The sequence below is a fragment of the Acanthochromis polyacanthus genome, chromosome 14, assembly GCF_021347895.1.
Source record: "Acanthochromis polyacanthus isolate Apoly-LR-REF ecotype Palm Island chromosome 14, KAUST_Apoly_ChrSc, whole genome shotgun sequence".
Lineage (NCBI taxonomy): Eukaryota > Metazoa > Chordata > Actinopteri > Pomacentridae > Acanthochromis > Acanthochromis polyacanthus.
This window is the reverse complement of record NC_067126.1, coordinates 26,011,934-26,039,353: the sequence shown is the minus strand read 5'-3', so window position 1 is coordinate 26,039,353 and position 27,420 is coordinate 26,011,934. Positions and strand designations below refer to the sequence as shown.

General features: G+C 40.8%; 1 protein-coding gene across 2 annotated transcripts; it reads left to right on the top strand.

The window, feature by feature from the left end:
- Nucleotides 1-711: 711 nt before the first annotated feature.
- Nucleotides 712-26,972, top strand: ranbp2 (RAN binding protein 2). 2 transcript variants are annotated; one of them, XM_051959036.1, is made up of 29 exons: nucleotides 712-932; nucleotides 2,115-2,182; nucleotides 2,283-2,394; nucleotides 4,760-4,912; nucleotides 5,168-5,398; nucleotides 5,541-5,683; nucleotides 6,257-6,452; nucleotides 6,681-6,821; nucleotides 7,099-7,258; nucleotides 7,367-7,548; nucleotides 8,016-8,215; nucleotides 9,612-9,735; nucleotides 10,279-10,440; nucleotides 10,863-11,000; nucleotides 11,517-11,648; nucleotides 11,838-12,065; nucleotides 12,208-12,291; nucleotides 12,461-12,599; nucleotides 12,790-12,812; nucleotides 12,889-17,368; nucleotides 18,988-19,164; nucleotides 19,992-20,078; nucleotides 20,305-20,480; nucleotides 20,765-21,029; nucleotides 21,446-21,532; nucleotides 21,640-21,794; nucleotides 21,878-22,151; nucleotides 24,359-24,705; nucleotides 25,855-26,972. In XM_051959036.1, the coding sequence occupies exons 1-29, from the start codon at nucleotides 861-863 to the stop codon at nucleotides 26,158-26,160; spliced, it is 9,042 nt and encodes a 3,013-aa protein (XP_051814996.1). In that variant the 5' UTR covers nucleotides 712-860; the 3' UTR covers nucleotides 26,161-26,972. The 2 variants fall into 2 exon arrangements, with proteins under 2 accessions (XP_051814996.1, XP_022068800.2); XM_022213108.2 differs by having other exon boundaries at nucleotides 12,718-12,812.
- Nucleotides 26,973-27,420: the final 448 nt, after the last annotated feature.

Genomic DNA, 27,420 nt, shown 5'->3' with positions numbered 1-27,420 from the left:
CAATTCTGTATTTATTGTTCTATATGCTAGTAACATAAACTAACATGAAGAGTAATATATAATTTCCCTACGACCCATTCAGACACTACATTTGGCTAAAATTGGAATAATTTTTATCCTTAGATCAATTCAGGCTTTTAATTTTCAACTTATTTTTTTACCTCCAGTTGCTCTTATTTGCATGGAACCTAAATTAGTTAACATTATTTATTATTAAATCAAGTTTGCCTATTATTATTTCATTGTTATTGTTGTCCAAGTTGAGCACCTTCTTCTTTTAATGAATTACTTTGGCTACATTGTAAATGAGGCCTTCATTCCTCAATGTATTCTGAGTTAAAAATAACAAAAAAAAGGAAAAATAACATGCGTTGAATATGTGTTGAGGTACTCAGAAAAAGCAGAATCCCTGATACACAAGAAATTACGTTGCATAAAAAGGGCTATATACATGGTTTATTTTTAAATATCGTACTTTTCTAAATGTGTTATCTTGTTTCTATATAATTATTGTGTTTAATTAGTTTTCCATAGATTAGTTTGCATTATTGAAGAGGTTACATTATTTCACATAGCACAGTCTGTGGTCCCACCCCTACTTCAAAATAAAGTGCGTCTGCGTGCGTCAAACTAAATCCTCGCTTCTCATTGGCTACTGAGTCCGGATTCAAGCAAACGCACAGGCCACGTGACCCCCTGCCATTTGACGGTAATGAGACTGCGCACATCATCATGGGGAGTTAACGTTAAGGAGTGACAGACGAGCTGATACTAATGTCCGTGCTTTTTTATATTTTGTGAATTCGTGCTATTGTACGCACCACAGTGAGTCGTGTCAGAGGTCCGTGTAGTCGTAAGCCATGCGGCGGAGTAAGGCTGAAGTGGACCGATACGTCTCCTCGGTACAGAGTTCATCTCCCTCACTCAAAGAGGTAAGTTGAGCCCGCGGCTAATGTTAGCGTGCTGCTGCCATCATGTCACACCAACATGTGTCCGCCGGCCGGTGTGAGGACGCAGCCCGGACACATGCTCACCACTTGTAGTTTTAATTAAGAACACGTCGAGTCGGTTGACTTAAATTTCGGCTTCTGTGTAACCTCTGTCAACCCTCCCCGGCAAGCAGCGCAGACGTTAGCTAGCCGGCATGATGACGCCTCGTCGTGTCCTCCCCTTTATGCTGGGAAAATGCGCGGCATGGGTTTGTTAGAGCAGCGCCAGCTAGTTAGCCGTGCTAGCTAGCCAGCTAGCTTAGTTAGACAACTTCTACTGCTACTTCTGGTTTCGTTTCTCTGACAAAAGCAATACTTTTGTCTCTCTTTCACCCGAAGTACACGCCTTGTGTTAACAACTGGATTTTAAAACTTACTGACAGAGCTGCTGGCTTTTTCGCTTATTTTTAATAACTGACGAGATTATCTACAAACTTCTTACTGATATGGTATATCGTCGACTTGACGTTAGTTTTCTTTTGCTGTATTGACGAAACAGGCAACAATGATCTCATTACAATGTTGTTTGAGATCATGAGAATGATGATATTGAATCACACCATTACTTACATTACTAGAAATTACCTACTGTTGTACTTCTCTCTCTCTCGCTCTCTCTCTCTCTCTCTGTGTGTGTGTGTGTGTGTGTGTGTGTGTGTGTGTGTGTGTGTGTGTGTGTGTGTGTGTGTAGTAGTCATGTGACCAGCATGTTTAATGGCAAATATGCAAATAATGTGACTGGCTGACATCATACTATTAACAGTGATCACCTGTATTTTACAATCCAATCACTCCAAGTCCAGCAGTTGAAAATTAAATGATAAGCTAATGTAATGTATTCTAGTTCCTGGCACCACAGGAGTCTGTAACACTAGTTGTAGTCTGGTGAGTAAGAAAGGCCGCCAGTAAATTTGAGGAGGAGATAATCCTGTGAATATGTTGGCTGAGATGTTCATTTTCACCTTTTGAGCACCAGTAGTCACTGGTAACTGGGAACACCACCCAGTAAGTCAGCAGATACATAACATTTACCATTGTATCTCCCACCTAACGTAAAAAGAAAGATAAACTTAATTTAAGTTTCTCTAGCAATTATTGATCCACTGATGTATTTTCTTTTTACAGAAGCCAGTCAAAGGATTTTTATTTGCTAAATTGTACTTTGAAGCAAAGGAATATGAACTTGCAAAAAGGTAAGCATGTGAGATTCTCTTTATTGCTTTTCTCCAATCTTTTATTGGTTGTCTTGTAATCTTACCTAATGCTTCGTGTAATCTTTCCTGCTCTTTTTAGGCATGTTTCAGAGTATCTCAAGGTCCAGGAGAGGGATCCCAAAGCACACAAGTTCCTTGGACAACTCTACGAGAGAGAGGGAGACATCAACAAGGCAGTAGGATGTTACAAGGTAGAAAGAACATGTCATCCTAAAAGGCAGTCCATTTTTAGAAATCCAGTAGTTCATCCAGTATTTAATTAAAAGGAACATTTGTTGTTGTTGTTGTTGTTTTTAATAGATAATCAAAGTCTGTCATAAACCCTGAGCCAGCACTGGGCTTATAATTTCTACAATATATTGTTTCACTACATTCATTATGATGTGATAGTGTGGAGTAGAGCAAACACATTGTGCAACAACTCATTTAGGTTTTTTTTATTTATTGAAATACAGTCTTCACATGTGAAAAGTGAAGTAGGAGAGGGACAATAAAACAGAAGATATGTTTACAAAAAAGAAACGCATGTGTTAGGGCTGCACAAACAATCAAATATTTATCACAATTTTGGCCTCCCCACAATCAAAAGAGCATGATCCACTGCATTATTGACATTTTAGATGTGTGCTCTGCTCACAGACAGTTCTGCTCATAGTTGACAGCTGATGTAGATCAAATCACTTAATTTTAACATGGGTAAATCTGACATTGTAGAGCTACATTTCAGTCTTTTATTTCGTATTTTTTGCTCACACACCTGTCTTGCGTTGCTGTGGTGACTGAGTGGAGAAATGAGAAGCTTCTGATTTCACAACCCAGCGATGACCCAGCTAACCTCAAGAGTAGCCACAAGTGAGGCGTTCAGGGAGCATCAGTAAATTCTAGTGTCTGACAGTAAACAAATGTTCAACAAGTTAGGCATTTTGAATACAGTTTTATTTATGTTTTACCTGTAGGAGATGCACCGAATTCTGGTAAAGAAGAATATTATGTTAAGTCTTATTTTTATTCTCATAGCAGAACATGGAGATGAAAGTATTGCCTTGTTTGTTTAAATATGAAAGTGGAGTAAAAATATTTTTGTCTTTAAAATCAGTGCATGTTTATGATGAATATTTTTGATGTCAGCATTCATCAAAATAATCATTAAAATCATTTTTGGCTAGTATAGTGCAGCTTTAGTTAGTGTATGGAAATATTTAGCTCTCCTCTGTCAGAAATGTCTTTTTAGAACTGCTGCACACTACATGAGCACAAATTTGCTTGACAAATTAAACCAGGACCATAAATCTCTGAGTGAAAAGCCAGGTGGGAATGCAAATCAAAGTAAAAACCTATTTTGAATGGTTGGATATAAAAAAGGTTCCCAATGGTTTGCACTAAAAGAACTGATGATTGTGTGTACACTGGTGAATGAAAAATGTTTCGGTTAAAAGTGCCATTTGACTGGTTCAGTGTAACAGCTGGTTCGTAAAGCTAGCAAACAGGTATCTTGTACTGGCATTAATACCTGTGCAGGGAGGGGGAGTCATACTGGCAATCTGAGTGTAGTAGAATGTTTCTAATAGCAGATCTAATCCATCAAAGTGAGCTTTTAATGCCCTTTCTTTGTTTTTTTTTGTTTGTTTGGTTTTTAATGATGGTCCTCGCAGCACTGTTAAGTTTCAGTGGCACAATTTCCAATCCAGGAAATAATGTTTTGTATGTTTTTGGTTGCCTCTTAAATGTAGTAGGAGCAATTAGGATGTCTCAGGATGACAGGGAGTTTTTGACAGTCACTATCATTTCATTTCTGTGATTATAACATGGTAATACAGGTGTGAATGAGACTCATGTATGCATGCTTCAAAGCATTTTCAGCTGGTTCCTAGTTAATGGGATAAAACCGTATCGTTAATGATCTTAGCTGATGTTGAGCGTTTACATCTTCGTTACTGATTGAGTCCATGTGCAGTCAGTATTTGAGCCCAACCAGACGTTATTAGATACTGTCTACTATATGTTCCTGCACATTTCGAGTGTTTTTACTGCAGCTCTTTATGCTTAAAAAGGACAGTCTCCCTGTCGTAATTGCCCCTTAATTACTCGTTTTCCCAATGAACAGTAGACTGACTAAAGTGCAGTTTGATATTGTTTGCTCTTGGATAAAAGCAGCTCCAGCTTCTGCTTTCATTTAGAAAATAATTAATTATCTCAGTGTGAGAACGAGGAGGAGGTGTCAAGTTTTTATTCTTTCTGTTGGCACAAAGTAGGGAAACAAATAATTGGCAGAGCATATGATGCACATGTTTGGTCAATCAAAGGAAAAAAAAAATGAGGTGCTGATAAAATGATACTAACCTTAGAGTCTGGATTCATCATATTTATTCAATAACCTCATGAGAAATTATTGAGGTAGGAATAAATTAATAAATAATTGTACTAGTGTTCACACCTCGTTCATGTTGTCAGTGTTGTTCTTAGAAGAGTCTTACCCTTTGAATAAATCACTCATCTACAGGTTTTCTATAAACTGATTATTCTTTGTTGTAATTTCTTCACTGCTGTGTTTATCAGCGGTCAGTGGACTTGAACCCAGCCCAGAGGGACCTGGTGCTGAAGGTGGCTGAGCTGCTTGTCGGTAAGGAGGAATGTGACAGCAGAGCAGAGTTTTGGGTGGAGAAAGCTGCAAAGCTGTTACCAGGGAACCCAGCAGTCTTCAACCTAAAGGTGAGGCTCCTTTTCTTCTGTAGCTCCAGTAAGACTGTCTTCATGCACTGCCTCTCTTTCATCTTTTATGTTACCAACAGCTGCCTAGTTCACAGCCTGATATGTCAATCACTTTGACTTTGTAGTCTTTTAATATTCAGAATTTTCCTCATCAGTTATCTGTTCAATGCTATAAGGAGGTGAATAATTTTTTAAAAGCGGTGAGCATTCCTCACTGATTTCTTTTTTTCTGTTTATCTGTGCTGCTCCATCCAGGAGCGTCTGTTGAGTCGTCAGGGTCAGCAGGGTTGGAACAGGTTGTTCGACCTCCTGCAGGCCGAGCTGGCAGCACGACCGGGTGACGCCCACGTGAATGTAAAGTTGGTTCAGCTGTTCTGTCAGGATGGTCGGCTGGATGAGGCTGTTAAACATTGTCTGACTGCTGAGAAAAGGGGCCTGCTGCGCCACAGCCTGGACTGGTACACTGTGGTGCTGCACACACTACAGGTTAGTGCAGACTTTAACTTAGCAGGGCAGTATACTTTACAAGGCCCAGTACACTTTTAAGCATACTCACCTCATCTTTAAATCTATCCCGTTTAACTTGGGGGGGAAAAAAACACTGAAGAAAAGATAAAATTTGTTTCAGGAATACCTGTCTCAACCCAGCGTCTCCAGCAATGAAAAGATGTGTCGCCGTCTCCAGAGAGAGCTGCTGTTGGCACACTGTAGCCTGCTGAGAATCACCCTGTCTGAGGGCAGTGTGCAGTCCAGCCTCGATGCACTTAGAGGGTAGGTCAGCTCATATGTTGTTTGTTTACATAATCCATAGAAAAACTCAACCCACAAAATCTAACTCAATCCTGAGGTCAACTTCAATCTCATTTTTTTGATTTGGAAGTAATTTACATTTACATTATTTTCTATGTTGATCACAGCTCTGTTGAAGTCAAAAATTATGCTTAGAAAAGGTGTACAGCATTCAGGTATTTGTATTTAACCTTTTCTTTTTGTAAAATTGCACAATGAACATCCAGGTAAGGGAGTGTTTCCAATCATGACTGATTTAACAACCCCTAAACATCATCATAAAGCAATAATAAGCCAATTTTTGCTGTTTTATCTCCTCCTTGTAATAAAAGACCAATCAAAGTGCAAATGCTGGTTTTACTGTGCTGTGACCTTATGACAGGGCGAAACTTTAATTTACAATTTGATCGCACAACTTGTAGTTGAATCACGAGTCTTCTGTGCCATTTAGTACAAATCAGGAAAACATTTAATTTTCGCATTACATTATCGTGATTCTTTTTCCAAGGACAACTATTAGTTTCTAAGAGTGCAACTATGTGTCTGTCTGTGTAGTTTTGACCAAGCTATGCAGACTCTGAGCAGCATTGTGGGCCACCACACAGATGATCTGTGCGAGGCGTTTGTGGAGATGAGGGGTCACCTCTACCTGCATGCTGCTACACTGCTGTTGAAACTGGCTCAAGATCGCCAACACACCTGGAGGGCAGTCATTGACCTGGCTGCACTGTGCTACCTGCTAGCATACCAGGTACTGACACACCAGCTACCACCACCCAGCTGATGGACTAGGACAGGAGTTCACCAGATTTGTTTATAAATATCCAAACATGCAAACTTATTGTTTATTGTTGATTCTCTTTAAGATTGTTAAGCATAAAAATGTTGCAAACGAGACTCTTTTGTTGGTTATTTTTCATTTATTAACTTGAATATGCAACTTTTGAATACAGATTATTTTATGTGTTTTTTTCACCAGGTCCCCAGACCAAAGCCAAAATTGACCAAAAGAGACCAATCAGCCCCATATCTTCTGGAGCTGCTGGCCAATGACCGACAGAGTCAGTCTGGGCACATGCTGTTTAATCTGAGTGCTGATTCATCCGCCTTAATCAGAGAGGTCTGTGTTCAGATTCAGTTTGATTAAAGGTTTAAGCCATTTCAACCTGGAATGTAAAGTGCTTTATGTTACTGAAGGCCATGTATTAAACTGACTAAAGTGTCAGTGTGACACACATTTCAGAGGTGCTACAGGTGCAAACATCTTATTGCCCAGTCACAACCATTTTTTTATTGTGTTACTTGTGCATTGTATCCATAATGCCATGGATATGTTAACCAATGTTTTTATTTATAATTAGCAACATGCAAAATATTTTTATGTTTTCTCTGTGTAGGTGGTGGAGGCATTTGGGAACCGCAGTGGTCAGGACTCTCTGTTTGAACTCCTGTGGGGACCGCAGGCCTCCACCGGATCTTCCTTTATCGCCAACGATGACATTCATTCCATCAACTCCATGGCTCCAGAGCTGTCTCAGCTGGCCAAGTGGGACGCTGGTACAAAACCATTCATCCGCCTGAATACTAAAGTACTCAGAAGAGATATTCACTGTCGCAGCGATGTTACTCCTAAGCTGTAATAATACCTTGCTGCCTCATCTATAGGCTCCATCCTGCTGCACAGTGGTGATTTGCAACATCTGAGCTGGCTGGGGCTGCAGTGGACGCTTCTGACACAAAGACCGGCGCTGCGAGAATGGCTTCAGCAGCTCTTCCCAAGGCTTACGCTGGAAACCTCCAAACTAGACACCAACGCACCGGAGTCAATCTGCCTGTTGGACCTGGAGGTGAGATGGAGCTGCTGTAGTGTGTCAACATGACACAAAATGAAAGCCAGCAGAGGAGATTTGTAGGCTATTTTTAGTGTATCCTAATGTGAAAGTTACAAAATGTATGAATGGATGAAATATTTTGTTACTTGAAAGGAAAATATTGTGCTTGGTTGTTGGACTTCCTGCTTGTAGAAATATTTAGACTTCTATTTTTGTGTTTGTGCATATTTGTGATAACTTGGTTATTTTGTGGCCTCTTTCTGTTTCCCAGTGTTTACTTGCAGTTATTTATGTATAATTCTCTAAATGTATGAATACATGATTGACCATTCCTCTGAAACTGTATTTTATTGGCCAACTCAAGTGCTTTTACTTCATAAATGGCATTTTGCTGCTCAGTTCTTCAGTTTTTTCTAAAATTTGTCATTTCTCCAAAAACATTCAGTCAAGTCTGTCTATCTCTGCCTGTTTACTCTGTCCAGGTGTTTTTATACGGTGTGGTGTTCTGCAGCCACTGTCAGCTCAAGGAGACAGCAAAGATCAGCAGTGGAGTGAATCAGCAGCAGCAACAGCAGCTCTATGAGCCTCGCTGCCTCCCGCTTCCTCTCCTCCGCCTCCTGACCACCGACAGACAGAGGGAGTGGTGGGATGCCATCTATAGCCTCATTCACAAACGTGCAGCGTGAGTGTCAGAACTGCTGAGAGACATAATATGACGCTGGAAAACAAAACATCACGAGCTGGGCTTAAAACTAAACATAACTTGCAGCATAATTGGTCAGAATATAAGCTGTTAAAATGATTATACCGACCAGTGTGTTTTGTCCACGTCTGACATAATGGATATGATTGGTTCCCATTTTTCTCCGAAAAATTGTTTTAAGCATAGTTTGTATCCCTGTTTGCAGGATATTTCCCAAAATAATACAAGCAGTTGATTAGATTTTGATGCTGATCTGCTGTTTTAATTGTGTGCTCGTTTCTCGATGTTCAGCTATTGACACAGAGTCAAGATAGCAGTAGAGCCCATCATGTAAATACAGAATAATTATTTTTTTCTCTGGCTGTCAGAGCAGGTCTCCTGTCTCAGAGTTTGAATGTTGTCATCCTGCAAAGTATAAAATAGTGAGGGTGCCAATATGATTATGTCATTGTGCATTATTTGCAATATAGATCTTGATCAAACTTGAGCATCAAACTTATGCTTCCGCATTTCCCTTAAGTTTTACTATTGCTATTATGCCAGCTGTTTTTAATTTTAGGGAAATTGTAGAAAGCCACAACACTGTTTTCCAGCTTCCAGACCTTTTTGACAACAAATCTAAACTCGCATTGAACCACTTTGTGGCATTTAAACAAAAAAAAGACGGGAGGCATGGGCACAAACATTATTTGTTTAAATGAGCAGTTGCTGTCTTTCAGTTAGTTTGTTGAACTTAGCCAAATTTAATAAGTGACATGGACAGACCAAAACAGAGTTCTGTAAATAATGTAAAGTCCTATTATTCTTTGTTTTTAATGTACTATATTTCTCCAAATAGGGAGTGGGGTCTTTATTTACCTTAAAGCAGAAGGAAACATGTTTTAGTCTTGTATTAGAGGCAGGCCTTTATTTCTACCACTCTGTTTGATGTGTAACTGGTCACATTTTAGTACAAACCCTTGTTTTGCCCAGTCATAGTTAATACATACAAATTCAACCCTTAATGTAACAATTTCAGTGGGCAGAAACCTCTCAACTCTTAACAGTTCTATTATTGTTAAATGGAACCAGAATGTTTGACGACAAAACCTCAGTCTTAAAAATATATGATCATATCACATTTTGACTTTATTAAATTAGAGTGGTAAATTGTGCTCACCCATCATGCACATTACAGAACAGATGCTGGGAGTTTATTGGCCTTGTGTTTTGTTTGCTTTTTTCCTCCAGTCTCTATTTGGGATGCGGCTCTTATTTGCTGGTGTCAGTCACAGTCTTGGCTGTTATCAGAGTTCTAGCTTTTATTTGATTATCAGTTTGTACTTGAGGAAATATGGCATTAAGTGCTTCTTTTTTGTTTGTTTTCCTTTTGCAGTCCCGGCATGTCGGCCAAGCTGCGGATGATTGTGCAGCATGGACTGAACACTCTGAGGGCCAGAGAGAAACATGGGCTTCAACCAGCGCTGGCCATCCACTGGGCTCAGTGTCTCAGCCAGACGGTACACAGATGCATACACTGAAGCCCTGTTTGTTGCCAAATGTTATTTCTAACACTGAAAGTTGTTTATTTTTTAAAACAAAAAAACTTACATTTAAATTTCTTTGAGTCTTTTAGAACATTGTATCACTACTGTATGAACGTCCTGATAACAGTAAAGTTCCTTCATTTAAAATATTATTAAGTAAGTCAGCTATAAAGTTGAGATCATTTATTAGGTTGTAGTCATTTTCACCCGGAGACAAGCTGCCCTGCCAGCTAAAAAGCATCTAGGTAACTCAGGAGCTTGACAGAAACTGTGCAGACGTTTATGCTCTCACACCTGCTCCTTTCTGTCACTCGATCTCCAACTGCTAAACAGGATTAATTTTAAGATGTCCAAGCAGCACAGTGTGTTGCTTCTGTGACTATGTGTCTTTGTAGAGTTTCCAACAACTGAAGAGTTGGCTTGTGTCCTAAGACTACTGTAATTCTTACATTGAGCTCATATGACGCGCTCACCTTCTCTCTGACATCTCCTGTGTTTGTGTGTTTAAAAACACAGGGTGACGGAGTAAACTCATACTACGACCAGAAGGAGTACATCGGCCGCAGTGTCCACTACTGGAACATTGTCCTCCCACTGTTGGAGAAGATCAAAAACAGACGAAGTATACCTGAACCACTCGAGCCGCTTTTTATCCACTTCCCTTCCAAAGACATTCAGGTTAATACTGTTGTCATTGTTTCATGTTTTAATGAAATTCTAGGTATATTAGGGATTATTGGTCACTTCTGGCCTCAAGTCTAGTCTTGAGTCTAAGGATCTTGAGGCTTTTGGCTTTATTTATAAATCACAATTATCTGTGTATTTGCCTATTTGCCTCATCTCAGTGTTTTTCTTGTAGTATACTGCTGTAATTCACTCACATTTAATGAATGAACATGATGTTTAATGACATTTTTCAATAAGTAAGAGCTTTTGTTTGTCTAAAAATCTATGTAAATCATAGGCTTTGGGGACTAAATCTCCATAAAGGGCTACACAGCAAATATGTATGTGCTTATGATGCAAATAGGCATTTGGGGTGAAAAATTTGTAGCATGACAAATCTAAGTGGTACTGTGTGTGTCCATGTTTCTTTTTAGATTTCTTCTGTGAAAGGTTATGAAGAGGAAGCCAAAATAGCATATGCGGTTCTCTTCGACATTGAAGGCAGAACCGAGGAGGCCATCGCTGCCTTGGAAACCATCAATAACATGTCATCCATCTGGCATTTAGCGCAGGTAAATCATAAAAAAAAAATATACCAGGGATCTGTTGATCTGAAAATGACTGCCGGCTTTTGATAATCGGTGGTTGTAGATGTGCACCAAAAAGCGTTTTGTACAGAATCAAAGACCCAGTTTCAGCTCGGACCACCAGGATGCTATGCAGGGGTCATCATAATTTTGTGCTTAGTTAGTGTAACTGACTCAGTATAGATAACAACCATCTTTGCATTTGTCATAACTCTTGGGAACTGTATCGGTTAATATGCAAATTACAGGTATTCATTGTCTAGACTAAAAGTATCCAATCACATCTCCTCTGTCTGATACTGTTTGTTTCACTGCGTATTTCAATATTTGACTTAGAACAGACATCTTTTAAGTGACTATCTGTGTCAGCTCCTTAAATCCAAGCACCCAGCTGACATGCACTTTGAGATTGGTGCATATTTTGTATCTAAACTAGTGGTTCTGACACCTGTACATATGTTGCATTTTTGTTTTCTATAATGTTTGGTGATTCCTTGGCAGATCTATCAGCGGCTGTCAGAGGAAGCCAGCAGTGGAGTTGAAGAGACTCAAGATCGGTGTATCACCTTTCTGAGAAAGTTCAGGACCTACCTGTCTAAGATCTACAATGCCAATGCAGATGACATTGAAAAGGTTAGTGACAGGTTTGAACCTTCAAAATATCAAAAGTAAACCTAGCAACTTAAAAATTCACAGTTGATATATAAATGGGGACGTCTTGTTTGTTTAGGGAGTTAGCGCTGTGGCCAGTATTTCCTCATGGTTTTACTTTTGAATGTGAACTCTGTAGTTGGCATTTATTGCCTTCTTTTTGTTTCCCAGCTGCCTGTGTCCATGGAGGAAGTTGTGGACCGCCTTAATGACGTAAACCAGCAGCTGGGAGAGAGTGGGGAGGGCATGGATGAAGAGGATGAGAAGGAAGAGGAGGGGCGAAGAGGACCAGCCCACTCCAGCCCTGCTCATCCCACAGAAACTTGTGCAACCATATCGCACATTAAGTTTTCCACTCCATCTCCCAACAAAAGTATCATCTCTCCTTCCAAAAGACTAGTAAGTCCAGATTCTTATCATTTACACATCCTTCTCAAACTCACTATTAAGTGTTTTAGAGGTGTTTTTTTATTCATGACAAATTTGAATTTACTTAAAAATCACTAACATTTTTAAAAATCTGTTAACCTCTGTTGTTTAGATTTCTCCCAAGACACCACCTCACTGGGTGGAGGACCAGAAAAGTCTCCTTCAGATGTTGTGCCAGCAAGTTGAAGCGCTCAAGGTAAGAATTAGAGATTAACACTGTTTGGGGGGGGTGGGATTTTTATACAAATTAGTCCCCATATCACCTGCATTTCAGACATTGTTCTACATGGATTGACTCTGAAACACGATCGTATATTACCTTTTCCATGGGTTAAATGTATGAATGTCAACCCCTGATTTTGCAGAATGAGGTTCACGATCTGAGACATAACTCATCAGGAAATGCAAGCTCTCCTCATAAGATGTATGGAGAGAGCTACGGTGCCGAGGGCCTGCAAGAACCATTTACCCCAGTGCAGTCCTACCATGGGGCCCCACTAACAGGTCAGTCTGCTACCTAGAACTTGAAGACATTTCAAAGTGTTATAAAGTGTAATTATTTAGCCTACAGAACAGACACTAACACAACAAAAATCTCAATATGTTTCTTTGTGTTTTTAAGTTGCCACCACAGGCCCGTCTGTATACTACAACCAGTCTACAGCTTATAACTCTCAGTATCTCTTGCGCACAGCAGCAAATGTGACTCCTACCAAGGTAATTATCATTCAACACTGGTTCTAATGAACTTGGTTATATTGTGTTGAGTGACATTTGATTTCTCTTTATGCAGGGTCCAATGTATAGTGTGAACCGTATGCCACCTCAGCAGCATATGTATGCCTACCAGCCGCCCACTCACACACCTCCGTTGCAAACAGCCCCAGCCTGCATCTACCCTCCACAGGAGCAAGTCTTTGGTGCCCCTCTTCGGTTTGAATCTCCAGCCACAAACCTTCTTTCTCCATATAGTGAAGAATATTATGGCCAGAGTGTTACCCAGCAAACCACTAATCCTCCTCTGCCTGAGCCTGGCTACTTCACCAAGCCATCGGTAGTCCCTGTTCAGCCACCAAAGAGTATTGAGGGGAAGCCTATGGACTTTGGAAAGCTCTCCTTCAGCCAACAGGCCCCAGCTGAGGTCCCCAGAGTGCCTAGTTTTGGTGCAGGAGCAGTTGCCCAGTCAACACCTTCAGCTGCTTTTAAATTCAACTCCAACTTTAAATCCAATGATGGAGATTTCACTTTCTCATCTTCCCAAGCCAAGCACAGTGAAAGTTTGCTTGGTCTTCTCACATCAGACATTCCTGCTAAAACAGATGCTGTTCCAGAGAAGCAAGCCGCTCAGGAGCAACCCCCCAGCCAAACAGGCATCTTCACCTTTGGCAATAAAAATATTACTAGCTTTTCATTTGTTGATTCAGCACAGACCACAGCTACTGGCAGTCTGTTTGGAAAAGTGGAGCAGCCATTTAAATTTGGAGATATTTCCAAGCCAGCATTTGAGGTAGCCAAGCCAGCAGCAGAACAGGAAAGAGCAGCAGAGAGTGACAATGACAGCACTCACATCGAGGAGGATGAAGATGGGCCTCACTTTGAACCCATTGTACCACTTCCTGATAAAGTAGATGTGAAAACAGGTGAGGAAGAGGAGGAGGAAATGTTTTGCAACAGGGCAAAGTTGTATAGGTTTGACACCGAAACAAAAGAGTGGAAGGAACGAGGCATTGGCAATGTTAAAATCCTAAAACATAGCACTAAAGGGAAGGTCCGACTCCTAATGAGAAGGGAACAAGTCCTTAAGATCTGTGCAAACCACTACATCACTGCTGATATGCTGCTGAAACCAAATGCTGGCTCTGACAAATCCTGGGTATGGAATGCCATTGATTATGCAGATGAGGAGCCGAAGCCTGAACAACTGGCCATCCGTTTTAAAACAGTAGATGAGGCATCACTATTTAAAGCTAAATTTGAGGAAGCCCAGAAAATCGTCCTCAAATCACCGGAAGAGCACTATCAACACGAGAGGAAAGAGGAAAGCTTGAAAGAGTCTGAGTCTCTGGCAGCCCAGTTTGCACTTAAGGAAGGTGAATGGGAGTGCACTGTTTGCTATGTAAGAAATGCACCCACAGATGTGCGGTGTTTGGCGTGTCAAAGTCCCAATCCCAAATCTTCATCAAAGCCAGACATTCAGCCTGCAGGTGAAACCAAAGCCAGTCCATTTACTTTCAAATTTGGTACAGATTCATCAAAGCAGAGTAGTTTTGGCTCGACATTTACTGGATTTGGAGCTTTTGGTGCATCTGTACCCTCGTCATTTACATTTGGTATCAGCTCCTCAAAAACTCCTGACACAGGAACCAGTGCATTTGATTGTGGCTTTGGGGCTCAGTTTGCCAAGAAGCCAGGGCAGTGGAACTGTGACACATGTTCTACGAGAAATGAGGCCTCTGCAGACAGTTGTGTTTCTTGCAAAGCTCTTAAAACATCAACTGAAACAACTGCCACAGCACAAACGACACCAGCTGCAGATGCACCTGCTGTACAGCCCTCGATATCTACCGTAGACAGTCGGTTATTTGCCCAGTTTAGCAAGAAGCCCGGGCAATGGGACTGTGATGTATGTGAAATCAGAAATGAAGCATCTGTTGATAAATGTGTTGCCTGTAAAAGGCCAAACCCTTCTGCTAAATCTACAGAGGGGACTCCAGCAGCATCAAACCTGTCAGCAGAGTCAGGACTGGGGGCTTTTGCTAAGAAAGATGGGCAGTGGGACTGCAACACCTGCCTTGTCAGAAATGATGCATCAGCTGCTTCCTGTGTTTCCTGTCATGCACCAAATGAGAACCCTTCTTTAGAAGCCATGTTTGCTAAGAAAGATGGAGAATGGGATTGTGACATTTGTCTGGTGAGAAATGATGCCTCTGCCAACAAATGTGCAGCCTGTCAGACCCCAAATCCTAATGCAAAAAGCACAAGCAACGCTGCACCCTCTGCCTCAAGCTTCAGCTTTGTCTTTGGAACCAAGAGTTCATCAAGTCAGTCTGCTGGAACTGGATTTACCATTCCTTTTGGAAGTGGCAGTACCTTTCAGTTTGGTGAAAATAAAGATAAAAATTCAGCTGCTTCTTTCAAGTTTGAAGCTTCTCAGTCAGGATCAAGTGCCACAACTTCAGGCTTCTCTTTCTCCATGCCCAATCCAGCAGGTGGCTTTAAGTTTGGCATTCAGGAACCTGCTCAAGAATCCCCCTCAAATGATAATCAAACACCATCAGGGCCAGCCTCTAGTTTTCTTAAAAGCATAGCTGACAAACACAAGGAGGAAAAAAGTTTGTCTACACCTTCAGTGGGCCAAACAGATCAAGATCAAAATCCACTAGTTGCTGGAAAAACCAATACTTTCAGTTTTGCAGACTTGGCAAAATCATCTGGTGGGGATTTCCAGTTTGGTGAGAAAGACCCAGATTTCAAAGGCTTCTCTAGGGCTGGTGAGCAGGTGTTCTCATCTTTCCAGGCAACCCCCACCAAGACAGAAGCTACAAATGAGCTGGAGGATGACGACATGTATAAAACGGAGGAAAATGATGATATCCAATTTGAACCGGTGGTTCAGATGCCGGAGAAGGTGGACCTGGTGACGGGGGAGGAGGATGAACAGGTTCTTTATTCTCAGCGTGTCAAACTGTTCAGATTTGACTCCAATACCAGTCAGTGGAAAGAGCGTGGTGTAGGAACCCTCAAATTCCTAAAAAACAATTCTAATGGCCGGCTAAGGGTGCTGATGAGAAGAGAACAAGTTCTGAAAGTGTGTGCCAACCACTGGATCACCACTACTATGAACCTTAAGCCTCTGGCAGGCTCAGACAAAGCATGGATTTGGATGGCCAATGACTTCTCTGATGGAGATGCTAAACTTGAACAGTTGGCTGCAAAGTTTAAAAGCCCTGAGCTTGCAGAGGAGTTCAAAGAAAAGTTTGAAGAGTGTCAAAGACTTCTCTTGGATATCCCCCTGCAAACTCCTCACAAGCTGGTTGACACAGGCAGAACAGCACATCTCATTCAGAAAGCAGAGGAAATGAAGTCTGGTCTGAAAGACCTGAAATCCTTTTTGACAGACGAGAAAACCAAGATCAAAGATGATGACACCCAGGGAGACATGACAACATCCAGTGATGTTTCAAGCCTTGTAAGCAAGCCTCATGGGGAAACTACTGGCCCCACTTTGGAGTGGGATAACTACGACTTAAGAGAAGAAGCTTTAGACGACACTGCTAACTCATCGGTCTATGCCTCACCCCTTGCCAGTAGCCCCCTGAGGAAGAACCTTTTCCGCTTTGGGGAATCCACTGGTGGGTTCAGCTTCAGCTTCCAGCCTGGAATCAGCCCCGCCAAGTCTCCCTCAAAACTTAACCAGAGTAGAGCTTCAGTGGGCACGGATGACGAGCAGGATGTAAGCCAGGATGAAGAGCGGGATGGTCAGTACTTTGAACCTGTCGTCCCCTTGCCTGACTTAGTGGATATTTCTACAGGAGAGGAAAATGAACTGGTGGTCTTCAGTCACAGAGCAAAACTGTATCGTTACGATAAAGAACTGGGACAGTGGAAGGAGAGGGGTATCGGAGATCTCAAGATCTTGCAGAATTATGAATCCAAACGAGTGAGGCTGATAATGAGGAGAGACCAGGTTCTTAAGATCTGTGCAAACCACTGGATCACAGCAGCCATGAAGCTGGAACCTATGAAGGGGGCAGAGAAAGCCTGGGTCTGGAGTGCTATGGACTTTGCTGAAGAAGGACAGGGCAATATTGAGCAATTGGCTGTGAGATTCAAACTGCAAGACACTGCAAATACATTCAAGGAGGTCTTTGAAGAAGCCAAGATTGCACAGGACAAGAAGGAACTCATGGATCCAGTGACCTCCAGAGTTGCTGCACCACAAGATGGTGGAGCTGCAGGCTCTGCAACAATTGCTGCGACTGTATGTGGGAAAGCAGCCATAGCTGTTCTGGAAGAGACCACAAAAGAACGTACAGAGCTTTCTCCTGACACTAGGCCATGTGCAGCTGGGTCTCAGAGTCCAGTCAATCCTACAAAGGCCGTAGTGTCTCCCCCTAAGTTTGTCTTTGGGACTGACAGCCTTCAGAAGTTTTTTGGCACTCCTAAATCTCCCTCTGAAAGTGATGGATCTGCATCTGTTTTGAAAGCCAGAGATTCTGGACGTCATGCCACGGCTTCGCCTGCAGCTCCTGCATTCAAAATCCCAGATAAAGGTAAAAAACAGAAAACAACTTCATGTGAACTATATGTCTGTTGTATTTTTGAATGCGTATCACAACTGTTTCTGTTCATTTTATTTTTACTCCACTGTCTTGTTTCATCTGCATCTCATTGCTCCATCATCTCAGTTGGCCCAGACACACCTCATGTTTCACCAGGGCAGAAATTGTATTGAAATCAGTTTGAATTTCCTCCCCACATTTTCACTGTATATATAGCCGTACCTGTATATTTGGTAAAATATATACAGAAAGTATTTACGAAAAATTAGGCACAGCAGGAATTTACTGCACACATTTTTACACACCCATAACATTAATTACAAAGCATTTTTATACTATTTGCTCATCACACACTGACAGTATTTCATATTCAACAATTTTGGCAATGCATTCTGATTATACCAGCCTCACAATTAGTCTCTCTTCGCCCGACAACCCATCATCCTTTAGGGCTGGATTTTAGGCTTTTCAAAGATAACCCAATGGCTTTTTGGACCAGCACATCAACCACCCAATTTGAACCCCAAGGTACTCCAATCACTGCAGTGTGTGTTAACACTTCTCAGCTGTCACCTGGCCGGAGCGTATTACTAGAAAGAAATAACCTGGATGCACGGAGTGGAAACACAGTGAAGCTAATGTGTTGCATGTCCATTGTGTGGAGGTGCAGTTATGATTGTTTAGACTATTGTAGTCATTCTAATACTTGTGGTAGCACCTATGTCACAATGTTTAAGGGTCTTGCATACAGGCAAGTTATACAAAACTGAATTCAATATATTTTGTTGTACTAACTGCAGATTCTTTGAGGGTATAATTCTGAAGAGGGTGTATGTTATAACTTAGTCACAATATTAAAGTTAAAGCCTTTTGTGAAATTGTTTCACTGTATTAAACACTATTTCAGTTCAGTTCATAATGTAGTTTTTAAACAACAATCAGAAGTGCTTATCATGTCCTTCTGTTCATGGTTGTAACAATTTTGTAAAAGTAAAAAAGGCAAATTCAAAACTACAAAGATGGTAAAAATGTGATGGAATATGGAATGTGATCCCTTGATAACTGTGTATTTGCTAATTTGTAATGACTTTGTAGATAAAATCAAACTAGAGTTTCATATAACAGCTGACGATAGGTCAGTAAAAGCTGAATGTCTTCTGAAAGGTGAGCTGAGAGCAGAGGACGTTCCTGAAGAGTGGAATGCACTGTGCAAACGTCACACATCCCATTTTTAGTGCTGGATGTGTAGCAACAGCGTGAAATGTAATTCCCTGCCTGGTCTGATCTCTGCCAGTGACATTCACCTCAGCAAAGGCTAATTCGGGGTAAAGTTTGGGTATTTGTGCCGTTTAATATTACAAACAGTAAGTGGTATCATCTGTGAAATAAAATGAAAAGCACAGAGAAAGTACAGAAATCTCTAATACAATTTGTCTCTCACTGTTCTAAAACAAATGCATGCTATTCATTCTTGCTGTGCATGACGTTTCTGTGTGTGTGTGTGTGTGCGTGTACCTAACAGGCAATAAATCAACTTCACATTTGCTGTTCAAAGTAGTTCCTTCTCAGTCTGACTTTGTGTTTCCTTATATTGTATCTGTCTGTCACAGGGTCCCCTCAGGCAGAAGGAAGCAGTGCAGGGTCGGATGAGGACTCTGAGGTGGAGATTGTGTATGTCAGAGAGCCCACTGCTGAACAGGTAGCTTTAGCCAGGAAACTCCTGCTGCCCCTCACCTTCTTCTGCTACCAGAATGAACCAGGCTACACCAGTGACGATCAAACTGATGGTGAGACCAGAGATGGAAGCGCTTTTTGTTGAAGTGCATATACTAATGGGACTAGATAATATCTTTTATTTTATCTTGCAAATTGTTACATTTGTATTTTCCACAAAGCTCATTTCAGTCCATTTCTTTGATCTTAAATGAGTGTGCTAGACTGATTTGTAAACCAGTCACATTTGCATTCACTCATTGATACTAAAACACATTGTATTTATTTCTAACAAATGCTTTAAATGCATTTCCTGTATCACTTCTTGGAATGTTGTGACTTCCAACTCATCAGCAGAATAGTGTGACAGAACAAGTATCATGTTGCACACCAACTAAACAGGGACCACTCATAAAAACAATAATCCATAGTGCCACTAGTAGTCCAAAACTGTCCAGGGTATCTGTAAGAAGGGCTAAAAATCCCTGCATAGCTTGAACCTTCATTAAAAGAGAGGTGGTTTTATAGGAAATTACATTCAATTTGAAATGGGCAGTGTTAACAGATATGAATACAATACTAAAGCACAAATAGATATGATTGGTACTGTAAAAAATCATTATGAGACCATCTAAAACCTGTAGCTCTGTCATTCAGAAGGCCAACAAGCAATTTTTGGTCTATTGCATTTGGAGTTTGTTGCTGTTATTTCACCATAACAACAAAATGTGTTATTGTTGCAAAGCTGGACATTATGGGAATGTTTGAAGCAGACACCAACATAAAATTGCCATACATTCATACTGACTAGCATTGTCAAAGCTGGAATAGATGCAGAATCAATATTTGTTCTTTCTTAGAAGAAGCAGGAATATGTATTAATTTTGTTTTAAACTTTTAGATGAGGACTTCGAGTCAGCAGTGGCAGCCTTGAATGGAAAGATCTACCCTGATCCTCCTGAGAAAAAGGCTGCAGCTTGTGCTGATGGTATGTCAATCCTTTCTCCACATTATGTCCACGTCCCCTATCAAATACCACTGTTTGGATACAATTTGCTAACATTTTGAGGTCTGTTCTAAATAATGATCAATTCCATATCGTATTTTCATCATAGGTACATGAACAGATGTATGTGGAGTTTATCTGAGTGCGATTCTTACCTTAGCTGCCAGTCCTTTTCTAACCCTTAGTCTGAATGTGTGCTGTTATCCAGAACCGGACTGTCAGGTGGTGTGGGAGAAGAAGCCAACGCCAGAAGAGGAGGAGAGGGCCAAAAGTCTCCAGCTTCCTCCCACTTTCTTCTGCGGTCTGAGTACCACAGACAGTGACCCGGATCACGACAAGCCTGAAGACTTTGAGACAGAAGTCCGCAAAGCACAGCAAGTCCTGGTAAAAGAAATAACACTTGAAAAGGGCACAGAGTTTGCACAGATAATAATTCATTCATGTAATTAAACACTATCTAATAACAGGCAGTATCTTTTCAGAATAACAACATATTAGACCTGGCAGCGCTGAGAAGTCAATTTAACTATTTATTCCTTTTGTTGGGGCAACTTACAGTGCTGTATCATACATTATGCAACCAGCCAGGTCTTTTTTTTTTCTCTCAGTGAGAATGTATTTCATGTAGTCGATGAATTACGCGAGTTTAATTCCCAATTATCTATCAGGTTGCCCAGTTAAACAAGGCTGAACAGGCCTCCAGCAGTCCTGCCGAGGCCACAGCGGAGCCAACGCCTGGCCTGTCATTCAGCAGTGTGGAGGCTGCAGGCAGCACGTCTGCACCGGATGAGCAGACCTCAGACCAGCCAGCAGAGACTCAGAGTGAAGCTCATAGCAGCAGCTCTCCTATTGACTTGTCGACCAAGAAGACTTTAGAGCCAGAGAGCAGCACTGAGACTGACGCTGCAGCTTCTACAGCTACAACTAGTCAAGGTATAGGACAGCGCCTGTACTCCTGTTCTTTACTACAGAAGTTAAACCTCCAACAGAGAGGACACACATTTCAGCAACCAAATGAGTTCTGTGGCTTGGAGTAACAGAAATATTTTTAGCATTCACTCATTATCTGTGGATGAAATATCTTATTTTCACTTTGCTTTTCTGATTGACTAATAATGCATATTATTTTCTCTGATATATTTTCATACTTCGTGGCCTAGAATAAGGGAAATGATGAAATATGTGGACTGCATTGTTTTGTTTTTTGGAGCTACTGTTTGATGAAACTGATGAATAATATTTAAGTTTAAGTGTATATATGTCTTTAGTAAGATCATAATGTGTCAGCCACCATTAAGAAATTGCACTCAGTTCAGCATTTAATTATCCCTTCGTTCCTCTGCCTGCAGACTCCACCTTTGGCTTCAACTCGTTGGGAGGTTTTTCTTTTGCCGACTTGGCCAAAAACACAGAAGGATTTGCATTTGGAACAAATGGTTGGTTGTCTTCAACATTCCCAAGTTGTTCTTTATGACTGTCATCTCATTGTGATTCACTAAAACAAAATAATTTCACTGCATTTTTTCCGCTTTTCCATATGTAGACTCTAATTTCTCATGGGCAAATGCTGGAGCAACAGTATTTGGGTCTGCAGTTCCCTCTGCGCCGAAAAACACTGCTGAAGAGGAGGGAAGTGATGAGGAAGAGGCTTCTAATAACGTGGATATTCACTTTGAGCCTATAGTCTCCCTACCTGAGGTACATTTAAATGCTGAGCTTTAACAATTTGGTCTTTTTTGAAGAAATAAATTGAAGTTCACTGGATATTATGTTTCTCTCAGGTGGAGACAAAGTCTGGGGAGGAGGATGAGGAAATCTTATTTAAAGAGCGCGCTAAGCTGTACCGATGGGACCGAGATCTCGGCCAGTGGAAGGAACGAGGCATCGGTGACCTCAAGATCCTCTTCCACCCGACCAAACATTTCTACCGAATCCTAATGAGAAGAGAGCAGGTGCTGAGGGTTTGTGCCAACCACACGATATCACCAGCAATGGAGCTTAAACCCATGAACGCCTCCGCTAATGCTCTGCTCTGGACCGCCACTGACTACTCAGGTAGCGTAGATACGAAGTCAGTCTTGGTACTGTGTTTTATGGGCTGACCAGTTGTCAGCTTGGCTGACTATGAGAGCCAGTATTATTGTTAATTTTGGTTATCGATCATCGCAAGGTAAATTAAATGCGTTGCTTTGACTGTGATGCAGCCGAATCTCTCTACAGTCTACAATGTTCTGTTCACTGCTCTGTCTGATTGGACAAGTAACAGCCAATCAGTGAAAGCTGTTGATTACAAATTGTGACTGATGAGGGCATATGTAGAGCAGAGAAGATCCAGTGACTTGTCTTTTTGGTAGGTGAAGTAACAAACACTGCTGGAGTCGTAATGAACACAGCGGTCTTCCACAACCATCCGTCTGGCCACAGCAAAGGCCTCAGTATTTCACTTGTAGGTGTTAAATGGTGCAGCTGGAACTTGTTTTGCTGATGCTTTACAATTCCAGCTAACTCTAACCCTGTAAGTGACAGAAATGTCTCTCTAGCAGAGACACAACCTGCAAAAAATGCACAAGAAGCACAGCCATTGCCACCAATAAAGGAGATTAGCCGCTTTCCCTTGGCTACGGCTACGCTAAGGGGTCGGCAACCTTTAACACTCAAAGAGCCATTTCGACCTGTTTCCCACAGAAAACACCGGGAGCCACAAAATCCTTTTGGCATTTAAAATGAAGACAACATTGCATATATCGCTTTTTTACCTCTATGCCCGTGTTAATCAGTCGTGATTAATTAATTACAAAGCCTCTAATTAGATAGATTCATTTTTTTAGTTGTGTCCTTACACTAATATTTATCTTACTTGGTTAATGTCATTTTTGCTCTTGGACCTCATATGTTACGTAATGTTAGGTGGAAATCAATATTTTGCGAATGTCTATTTAACTTGTAAAATCTATTTATCTTAAACTAATAACTTTTCTCCGGTAAGCCGCTGCCCTATTTTCCAAGACGATACTCCTCCGACTCTCTGACCTGCTGCCTGGATGCTGGACGTGACATCGAGCCGTGTTCTTGCGAGTAACGTGTATTACCCTATCAAAGAGTAGATACTGAGCAAGACAATTATCCGCAGTTTACTTTAGTACTCATGAGTACGTTTGACTCAAAGACCAGACGTGTCTTTCTTGGAGTGGAGCTTTAATATACAGGCTTGCCATTCTTGAGTACAAAATGATGTGAAACTACAGGCGTTGCTTCTCCATCTTCTCTGCATCAACTTTACGCTCTCATGTCCTAGGGGAAAACCCCAGCAGCACATCCAGTGGAGTGACACGTCAAAATAAGAGCAGTAATTTCACAATAAAACTCTATATTAAAATGCATTGAAACAAGCCTGAAAGGCAGAACAATTTATTTTCCCAAGTTACAGGGAGCCACAACAGAGGGCTGAAAGAGCCGCGGGTTGCTGACCCCTGGACTAGTGACTAAGTCAGCAACAGATTACCCCAAAACAGTGAATAGAAAACTAGAACTAATCATGCTTTAAGATTAAGATAACATTGTACATGGTCAGCTGTAGTAGTCCTTTATAATTAAATAGTCTAGTTATGAATAGCAGGTGCTAGCACATGCTCTTAATAACGTTTAATTATATTGATCATCTCCCTTTGTTCATTGCCAATAATCGATATCTATATCAGCCCTGAATAAACCATATCAGTCGGTTTCTACTGTGTTTGTTCTCTTAGCTTCCATTTGATGTCAGTTAGCTGCTGTTGTAGAAGCATCGTGTAGTGATGACACAGCTTCCCTCTCTGTGGTCTCAACTACACATTAAATTGCATTTAAAAAAATGTGTCCAGTGAAGTTTAAAATGGTTACAGTGTGATACATTTAAAAAAAAAAAACAGTTGACATTCTGTGGTTATTTTACATAAATTGCAAAAAAAAAACTTTCCCACAGATGTTAACAATACTGTATCTACCAGCAGCTTCTCCACTGTAGACACTGTCTACAGTGCAATCATTTTATCAATGAATTCTGTATTTTCTCCTCAATTTTGACATGAAACATGTAGAATAATGTGACTATGATGCAGTACCATGATTTTAAGATGGGATGGGTTTTTTTTTTAAGTTGACTTTGCTTTTCACACCAGCTGGTCACTTTTTGAGTTCAGAGGGTTAAACTATGCCAACATGTATGCTGATATTTCTCAGCTGCCTTCTTTCTGACTCTATCTTGTTTTTTCCTGCTTTTCCAGACGGTGATGGTGTTGTGGAGCAGCTTGCGGCCAAGTTCAAGACCCCTGAGATAGCAGAAACCTTCAAGAAGACCTTCTGCGAATGTCAGAGCCACATAGGTCAAAGTGGTGACGACGCTTCGAGCACACAGATGTCCAGAGTTCAGGAGCACTCCAGAGACACTAACCCGAAGGTGTTCCTCACAGTGGCAGCTGATGGCCAACCGCTGGGCACCGTCACTATAGAGCTCTTCTCTCATATTGTCCCCAAGACCGCAGAGAACTTCAGGGCTCTGTGTACTGGCGAGAAAGGCTTTGGGTTGAAGGACTCAATCTTCCACCGGATCATACCAGATTTCATGTGTCAGGTGAGGGGAGTTATCAAGAATAGATGATTATGGTTTATTTACAACGTAAAATCACAGAGAGCTGCATTTCATTGAAACTACATTGTCCTTTCTCTGAGTTTGTAGCGCATGTCTTTGTAAATATGTGGCTTACACTACACTAGTTTTCTTAAATATGATTCATCTGTTGTGGACGATACATTCAAAGCTACAAGTTAGGCTGCGATCTCACAGTACAAAATATATGTAAAATATAATACATAATATATTTATATATAATAAATAAATGTGTGTGGATTACCTCTTGACAAACCCAGCAAAAAGTGCGACAACCTGGATTATGGGGAGTTTGTTCAACTCTGTAAACATGGAGCTTTTGTTGAAGTTAATTTGACCCTCATGTTGTCCTGTGGATCAAAATTGACCTGTTTTAAAGTTTGAAAATGTGGAGAAAATATATATATTTTCACAGTAAAACTTCTGTGGTCCACGTTTTCAACATTTTTGGGAAAAATTTTTGGTGGGACAAAAGAAATGTAAAAAAATGTTTAAGAACATTTACAAAAAATAATCAATGTTCTTAAAGGAAATAGTAGACGTTTTACTGATATATATGTAATCACTTTAGATATTTGTCAAGGTTTTTTTGGAAGATTTTTATTCATTTTTTGAAAATATTTACAAGAATTTTCTTGCCAAATTTCAGCTTTTTTTAAAAACTTTTAAGGGAAACTCTTCAGGAAGGTTTTTTGCAAATTTTCAGAAATTTTGGGGAATTTTTTTTGCTGAATTTTTACATTTTTTTCAGACAAGAAAACAATATTTTTTGGTGCCCGTAAATGAAGACAACAGGAAGGTTAAGAGAAACCTGTGTAGCATGTCTGAAAATACAGTTGTTTTATTGGTTTACTTGAGCATTCACTGTTAATGAACAACTAGATTTTTTTTTTTTTATAGTCAGCAAGCAGCATTACTGCTTTTCCTGTATTATTTTGAAAAATTATCTAAAGCTGCTGTTTTACTATAGTTGAAATGTCATTAAGTCACTAATAAAATACAGGGTTAATTTTAGAAAGCAGTTAAATCAGCACTGTAGCTCAGGGGAGAAAGAACACACAAATGGCAGATATCTGTGTAACATTACTAACAAGTTCCCTATTGGTGTTTCAGGGTGGTGACATCACCAACAGCGATGGCACAGGAGGCAAATCCATCTACGGCAGCCAGTTCGAGGACGAGAACTTTGATGTTCGGCACACGGGCCCGGGCATTCTGTCGATGGCTAACTGCGGCCGAGATACCAACAACTCGCAGTTTTTCATAACGCTGAAGAAAGCCGAACACCTCGACTTCAAACATGTGGCTTTCGGCTGGGTCCGGGACGGCATGGATGTGGTGCAGCAGATGGGAGAGCTGGGCACAAAGGGAGGCGCTCCGTCAAAAAAGCTTGTCATCACAGCCTGTGGACAGCTGTAGCTTTTTAAATGTTAAGATCAAGATTCCCAGCTTGGTTTAGGTTATTAAAGTAACAAAGACTTTGACAACCGTGTGTTCCCTGTGCAGTGCATTTCCTCCTGCTACAACTGAATCCTTAGTCATTAGCTACTGATCATAGGACTGCTGGTCAAGACCCTTTATCACGGAAACTTGTCCAGTGTATCCTATAATTTGTCCTATAATTTTGTCACCAATGGGGAATATGGTGTAGTACAATATAGGAGGAGGCTTTTGGAGCAAATGTGTACTTTTGCACTTCCATCTTTATCACCTGTCAATAAATTCTCATAATATGTTTATTATGTGTGTATAATTGTACATGAACAAATTTTTTAATGTTTGTTTTTGTTCTGTTGTTTTGCATGTGCTTAGTTTAAATGTGCCGATCCTCCTCACAAGCTCCATTTTGGTTAATTTGTCCATTTTTGAAGAAGTCTTAATTGGAACTGTAAGGTTGCTATTTGGATGCACCTATTGGTTTGTAACCATGCCCCTGCCTTCTCTAAATGCCTCTGTGTAACTTTTACTGTAGGGCACCCCAGTGATTTTTTTCCTTAGGTAAATGGAATTCAAGATGCAGATAATTGGACTTTATATTTTCACATAAAAACTGATGTCTTTTGACTGTGTTGCCTCATGGCTGGCTATGTGATGACATTACATCTGGTTTGGACATTGCAAAGGAGATCCAGTACATGTATAGTTTAAGATTCACAGTAAGAGTTGAAATGGTGCTTATCGTACCAAAATAATATGCTGATCTATGAGAAATAAAGTTGCTTTCCAAGTAATACATGTTTGTTAGTTCATGTTTATCCTTTATCAGACGTAGAGGCGCTTATAGACACAATGTTTTTTTTTTTTTTTGGTTGTTTCTACTCTTGGTACATTTAATACTTAATTACAGTATACATTACAAGTATTACTCTCAACCTGTGTGCAGAGGGATCACATGTACGGTCCACGTACGCGGACCGGTACCGGACCTCCAGGGGGTCCGACCCGGCCCGTGGAATACATCAACAATATCAAAAAATATTTTAAAAAATTATGACCTACATTACTCCTGCATTTGTTTGATCAAACTGTAGTTTCCACATTGTCTGCTAGGGGCGCTCTGTCTCATTCGGAGCAGACAGCGTGACTCGGCACTTGCGGCAGATGGCAGCAATATGGAATCTGACACACTAATTACCAAGACGTCTTTGTCAACAAAGAAAAAAGTGGACATGGAGTGGT